The following is a 7,532-nucleotide window of genomic DNA, read 5'->3' as shown; positions in this document are numbered from 1 at the left end:
TGCCTTGCTAAAGAAGCTGAGGGTAAAGGTGATGGATTGGCCAAGCATGTCTCCAGACCTAAACCCTATTGAGCATCTGTGGGGCATCCTCAAATGGAAGGTGGAGGAGTGCAAGGTCTCTAACATCTGGAAGAGGACTCCAGTGGCAACCTGTGAAGCTCTGGTGAACTCCATGCCCAGGAGGGTTAAGGCAGTGCTGGAAAATAATGGTGACCACACAAAATATTGACACTTTGGGCCCAATTTGGACATTTTCACTTTGGGGTGTACTCACTTTTGTGGCCAGCGGTTTAGACATTAATGGCTGTGTGTTGAGTTATTTTGAGGGGACAGCAAATTTACACTGTTATACAAGCTGTACACTCACTACTTTACATTGTAGCAAAGTGTCATTTCTTCAGTGTTGTCACATGAAAATATATAAAATAATAATTACAAAAATGTGAGGGGTGTACTCTCTTCTGTGAGATACTGTATATATATATATATATATATATATATATATACTGTATATATATATATAGTATATATATAGTGTATATATATATATATATATATATATAGCGTACTCTATATACATACAGTAAAAAATATTGTAACAATTCATAATAAATGTTTTGTATTTAAATATACACTGTCATTCAAAAGTTTGGGTTCAGTAAGATTTTTAAGGGTTTTTAAAGAAGTTTCTTACGCTCATCAAGGCTGCATTTATTAGATTAAAAATACAGAGAAAAAAACAGTAATATTGTGAAATATTATTGCAATTTAAAATAATGACTTTATATTTTAATACACTTCAAAATATAATTTATTCCTGTGATACAAAGCTTAATTTTCATCAGCCATTACTCTAGTCTTCAGTGTCTCATAATCCTTCAGAAATCATTCTAATATGTTGATTTATTATCAGTTGTGCTGCTTAAAGGGGTCCTATTATGCTTTTTCACTTTTTTAATTTTAGTCAGTGTGTAGTGTGTATGTTTGGGCATAAAAATATCTAGAAAGTTACAAATCTCAAAGTCCACTCCAAAGGGAGATATTTAGTTTTTAAAAAATCAATTTTCAAGAACTACAGCAAACGGCTCGTTTGGACTACAGCGTTTGGTTTCCGGGCTTTATGATATCACAAAGCGGCTCATTAGAATTTCATTACAAATAATTCCCGCCTACAGAAATTCGAATGGTTGGGGGGTGGGGAGGGGCGAGGTTGTGGTTAGAACGCTTGGTTGAGTGAGCGCATGAGATGAGACGACGAAGAAGAAGAGCTGCTGTGCTGTAGCCTCAAATTTTTGGCATGTCTAGAACAGCGGTTCTCATTTCCAGTCCTCGCGTACCCCCACTCTGTTCATTTTGTGTGTTTCTCTTATTGCTTCATCCGTTTGTTAAATTTGACTGTAAGTGCCCTGCGAAGTGGACATTACCGGATATTCCTCCATGATTCCAGTTTGAAGGGAGCGTATGTTCCATACAAAGGGCATTTAAGTGTGCGAGACGTGAATTTAAATTGTATTTATTTACAGAGGTATATTATGTCCCACTTCACGCTTCTCTAGTAAGTTTAGTCTGTGTGTGAAGATGCTGCAGGCAGCGGCGCAAATCTGTAAATGAATACTCCGAAGTGAAGTAAACTTCAACGGATTTCCCCTGCTCAGGGAGTAGGGAGCAATGAACACTGTGTAGGGACCATGTCAATCGGAACACAGTTCATGCACGGAGCTCACGAGATGATCTGAATCAGGTGTGTTAACAAAGAGAGACATGCAAAACATGCAGAGCGGGGGTACTAGAGGACTGGGATTGAGAACCGCTGGTCTAGGACAATTCTTACAAATACAACACGCCATAGCTGGGCGCCGCGGACAGATGCCGAACGGCGCCGCCGGTGTGCCTACACTCATAGAAAATAATGTATTTGAATGTTAAAGCCGTGGCGCCTAATGCGTTTTTCGAACCACCAAGCATGAGAGCATGTTCTAGTACACCCCCAAAACAAAATCAAGACTTTGTGAAAGAGCATAATAGGACCCCTTTAATATTTATTTTTTAATGAATAGAAAGAGTTCATTTAAAAGAGAATTTTTTTTATTTTTTACTGTATTTTTGGCAAAAACAGATTCAAATCCTCTCTAATATAATTTTTTTCTCCCTCTCAATTTCCATTTCATGTCAATTATTGGCTACTGTGATATTAAAATCATAAAAACAGGATAATTTGCCATTTCCTTCTCTAAAACTAACAAAAAGCACTGCCTCACCTCCCGGACAAAGGTCCTGCAACATCTGTGATGGACCGTGTCCTTATAATGTGTCACCATTACACAGCCAATGCTTCTGAAGACACTTTATTTAACGGAAGGAAGACTTTGTGAGATTCTGGCATGACGTCTGAGATGAAACATGGACAGCTGGACCAAAGTATGCAGGATTGTGGTGGACACACAGGGGCAAAATTAGTATTTTTTCTTTTAGTGCTTTTAATTACACTACAGAGGTAATTCCTGCAAAGCCCTCAGGGGTGGTGACTTGGCACCGACGAACTAAAAAAAATAGAGTGTTATTTTTGATATCAAAGCGAGCCGAATGTGGGTTGAGAGGAAACCAGGGCCAGACTCGTGGGTCTGGGTGGGATTTTTCCACTCGGTCTGACAGACATTTGTCCTAACACACATCGGCACTGTGGGCTGCAAAAATGTAATAAAGACATTCTTCAGGAAAAGTAACTGGAAAATCAAACTAGCCAAAATAGTTGTTTTTAACAATGTGTAGCATATCATTTTGGAAAATTGGGGCCACAATTTTCACCGGAGGTCACTAAGTGGCTGTGTTGTTGGTCATAGCGTCATTTCTACTGTCGGATGCCCTAATGTTATTGGTTGGCTGCATAACTTATTCCAGGTAAAACAACCAAAACTGGCAAATCTGATTGAAAATAAATTAATTCTGGTCTTTGCCGTCCTTTACAATGGATACCGAGCACTCAACAGCAGGTAGAAAGCAGAAAGCTCACTAGCCGCTTTTCCACTATCTGGTCGAACAGTTCTAAGAACTGTCAGGTACGGTTCCAGTTGTATTTCCACGTGAGCCTGGTACGGCGCAGCACGAAAACTGTTCTCGGCCAGGAATTTTCGGCACGGTTAGACAACTGCGCTGAGCCACGCTGAGCCGTGCTGGTAGAGTGCGCGTGTGCGTGACGTCGCCACTCAGGATCTGTCACATGTCTGTTGCCTGGCTGCTAGTTTCTCCGTAGCTTGCTAAGCGTGCTATTTTGAGCAATATAAACACAAATTAGTAATAAAATCTAAAGAAATTTCTGATCATCCTCCACAACGCGGTGGTTATTTACACCTCATATCATATGTAAACACTTGTGTTACCACGGCAACGACTGACGCATTTGAATTGCATTCCAAAGAGATCCGTTATCAGCCCGGCAGTGGAAAACGAAACCATAACTGTACCAGCCGGCTCGGATCGGTGCGGAATGGAACGGTTATGCAAAGAGAACCGTTCAGCGCGATGGTGGAAAAGCGGCTACTGTCTCTCACCTGTTGGGACCCCTGACAGACTTCAGGGTGTGCAAGTGTGTCTCCAATTTTTATCAGGTGGGGTCCTAATGCCTCCCTTGAACTCCCTCTTAATACGGACCCCAGAACCATAAGAGGAGCCCAGGGAGAAGCAGACGAGCAGGAAGTGGAGTCTTCAACGTGAGGCAGGAGCAACTTGAGGTAAACCTCTGGACTGACAAACACTCCCAACAGCTTTGCCGACTCAAAACACTGTCAAGAGAGAGAATGAGAGAACTGAAATCAAAATCAATGCAATCAAAGCTGATACTAACCACTAAAACACCATTTGTACAGTTCAAGGGAGCAGCGCGTCAAAACAACCCAGTTATGGTAATGATATTTTGGCACTATATCCTCTAATATTCTACTTCTTTTAAGCCCATTCTGCTTCATGTTTGTTGCTTCTCTCGCCAGCTAAAGACGTAAAACACTGTATTATTGATAAAAAAAAACAGCTTCAGTGAGATGACGCGGTTATTTTAACAACAGTATCACAGAAACGGTGCTGAGCAGCAAAAGGGACTGATACTTTCTGTAGACAATGAGAACGCAGCAAGGTAAAGGTAGTTTTGTCTGTCAAATATACTGTATATGACTCTGAATGTTCAAAAAACATTGTTGTGACAAATTAATGATGAGGCCCCGTACACAATAAAGCTTTTTCATCTAAATTTGGAACTATTTCAGCATGTTAGCCTAGTAACTTTGAGACTGATTACAAGTTGTTGTGTGTTGTTAGTAGATTCTTCTAAGAAAAAAGCAAAGTCCCTTCGAGACAACAACCTCTACATCTTTTCTCAGCAAGCCTTGTGTTATACATAGGTATCTAACTGTAAATACAATAGGCTAATAGTCTGATTAAACAGCTGCTCTTACCTTTTAATATTCATATCCAATTTGGCTCAATGGATTAAATATTTTAATATTTTTCTGGAGAAAAATTCTGACACACCACTGCACTGAGCCCAATATTTAATTGAACAACCCTGTTTTAGGTCTTTGCACGTAGGTGAAGTCTAATTTTTCTAATAAAACAGCATAAAAAAATTAAAATAAATAATTTAATGAATTGTGGAAAAAAGTAAAAATTTAAAGAATTACAATTTCATTCTAAAGAAAATTATTTTCTCCGAGCAACACACAGCGGCATTTCATTTCTTAATGCATGTTTTGAATGAATTGGGTGAACCATTTGGCGCGTTGGATTTGAAGCGGCGCTACACAGAACGATAGGTGTGTCATCGAAGTACTGCGGGAGCGATTCAAAAGCATGTTTGTCGCGGTACTTTGATGTCACACACCGATCGGTCTGATGGTAATGATCCGCTTCAAGTCGAACAAGCCTAATGATTCAATGGACCATTCATAAAGAACCATTTACTGCACTCCTGAATGAATCAGCTATTTGGACGAATCAAATGAATGAATAAACGACTCGATGAATTAATCATTAAGACATTTAACACCACCTACTGGCAGTTTTAGTTTATTATTTAGAGCAGAGGTCCCCAACCACCGAAGAGTGTCTGTCTACTTCTCCAACCACCGGGTTGTGACCTTAGACTGTATAAAAACATGGACGTAGTGTCAGTGACGTCACCCGTAGGGTTCCAAAGACAGTTTTTGAAGCTCAAAGTGGGCAGAGGCGGCCGTCGCCATCTTGGCAGACATCTTGACACCGCACGTCACTCCCGGATAATCGAAGATGGGCAAAGAGGCGGGAGCTGGTTGTTGAAACCACACCCACCTAGCTCGATGGTGGTGACAGCAGCGGCAATCCACCTGTCACTCAAGTGGCCACGCCCTTAATTATGCAGAACTTTAAGGCTTAATATAATTTAAACAGATGAGTTATAAAAAAATTCACCCCCTTGTTGTCATGAAGGGCTAGACCAAAATAATTTTTTGAACCAGGCTGTAAACATGTTTTTTCTGCTGTAAAGTTAGGCATTTTAACATGGGGAGTCTATGGGATTGACTCCTTTTTGCAGCCAGCCTCTAGCGGCCAGTTGACGAATTACAGTTTAAGTCACTTCCTTGTTGGCTTCACGAGAGAGAGGGGGAGGTTGCCGCTCGGTCGCGACCCACTACCGGGCGGCAAATAAATAACAGAGTGTCATAATTATTCTGTATTTTCTTTGTATGTGATTGATATGGAGTAGCAATTTCATGTTAAACTCACTTCCTTGTTGGCTTCACGAGAGAGAGGGGGAGGTTGCCGCTCGGTCGCGACCCACTACCGGGCGGCAAATAAATAACAGAGTGTCATAATTATTCTGTATTTTCTTTGTATGTGATTGATATGGAGTAGCAATTTCATGTTAAACAAGTAAATGAAAGATTGCTCTGATCTGTCACATATTAGGAGTTAAACGGATCGCAGTTGATCCGTAATATGTACAGATGAGACATACCGTTCGGCAAGCACGTGATTCGCAGATTAATTTGCCAATTTACACGGTCAAGCAATTTTAAACCACAAGAAGAAGAAACGAAAGAGAGCTCAATTCGTTACTCATGCGCTGTTCTCAACACAATCGAGCGCGCACAAGCATAGAGAAGTGTTTCAGACAGCGCGGAAATACCGAGTTGTGTAGCCTATACATACACATAAAATTAGCCTATGTCAAAACCCCTTCACGGAATTGTCATTCTCTGTGCTTTAAATATTTTTTTTCTCGCTTATCCGGAAAAATTATCCGATCTGTGACGATCCCCAACTCCAGGTGTGAAAAACTTGTTGCATCTTTCCCAAAAAGACTCATGGCTGTATTAGATCAAAAGGGTGCTTCTACTAAATACTGAGCAAAGGGTCTGAATACTTAGGACCATGCGCCATTTCAGTTTTTCTTTTTTAATAAATCTGCAAAAATGTCAACAATTCTGTGTTTTTCTGTCAATATGGGGTGCTGTGTTTACATTAATGAGGAAAAAAATTAACTTAAATGATTTTAGCAAATGGCTGCAATATAACAAAGAGTGAAAAATTTAAGGGGGTCTGAATACTTTCCGTACCCACTGTATATACAGGGCTTGAATTTCGGCACGGGATTGCGCATAATTCTACTGATTCCCGCAGTTTCCGCGCTTGTAACGTGGGAAATTCCTGCAAATATTTCAACGTGAAAGATGCTTGCGACAGATGACGTAATGTATCATTTGCATGTGCTTCTGAGTCTTACCATTTTAAACATTCAAGTGCTCAATTCAGTACTTGTGCGCTCTGTGACTGCGAGACCCTTTCTGTGAGCCGCCTCACACCCAAAGCGCATGCACATAAAGACGCATCTGCCGTTGCGTGTAAACGGCCGAATACATACAAAAATATAAGTGCCCATCTTGATGAGTATTCATGTAAACAGTCGATTTATACTAAACATTGTCGGTATACAGGCTATTAAGTTAATGTAAACAGTTGAGAAACAAAACTTGTGTAACAGTTTGCATGAGGTCTTAAAGAGACAGTAACCTAAATAAACCTGCTGTCTGTCATTAATGTTTATTTATACATTGAAGAATAACCAGTGTTATTTTAAAGTTAAATAGATTATTCTGTTTCTGTGGTATTTCTGTTAAACCTACCTGAAAAACTTAAAGCACAGTTAATTTTAGTTGTATCTTGTCATTGTATTTGTTTGTGCCATTGCTTGTCATTAATCTATTCTTATTTTATTACTGACTGTTTACTTGTCTTTTTTTTAGTTCAAATAAATTCAATTCAGAGTTTGAAAGTTTTTTTCTTCCTCACAATATAAATATGAATCATTAGAACATTATAAATTATAAAACACAAATACACTGGGTGACGAAACATTTAGGTTGGATGATTGTAGTTTAAAAATATATCTAAAAAATACCCTAACTCCCCCCTCAAATAAAAAAATCCCCCCCATTTTCCAAAACAAATTTCAGGCCCTGATATAGATATATATATATATATATATATATATATATACAGGTGCA

General features: G+C 39.5%; 1 protein-coding gene across 2 annotated transcripts in view; it reads right to left on the bottom strand.

Annotated features, from left to right (window-relative positions):
* The window catches only part of LOC107565615 (dynein assembly factor 5, axonemal-like), a 34,440-nt gene that overhangs the window by 18,707 nt on the left and 8,201 nt on the right, over nucleotides 1-7,532 (bottom strand). For both annotated transcript variants that reach the window (XM_016250876.1, XM_016250875.1), the window contains exon 6: nucleotides 3,549-3,779. In XM_016250876.1, coding sequence (XP_016106362.1) covers nucleotides 3,549-3,779 — 231 coding nt within the window. The remainder of the gene's footprint in view (nucleotides 1-3,548; nucleotides 3,780-7,532) is intronic.

This window comes from Sinocyclocheilus grahami, unplaced genomic scaffold, assembly GCF_001515645.1.
Source record: "Sinocyclocheilus grahami isolate Dianchi unplaced genomic scaffold, SAMN03320097.WGS_v1.1 scaffold1012.1, whole genome shotgun sequence".
Lineage (NCBI taxonomy): Eukaryota > Metazoa > Chordata > Actinopteri > Cypriniformes > Cyprinidae > Sinocyclocheilus > Sinocyclocheilus grahami.
The sequence above is the reverse complement of the archived record's forward strand: the minus strand, read 5'-3'. Positions and strand labels throughout refer to the sequence as shown.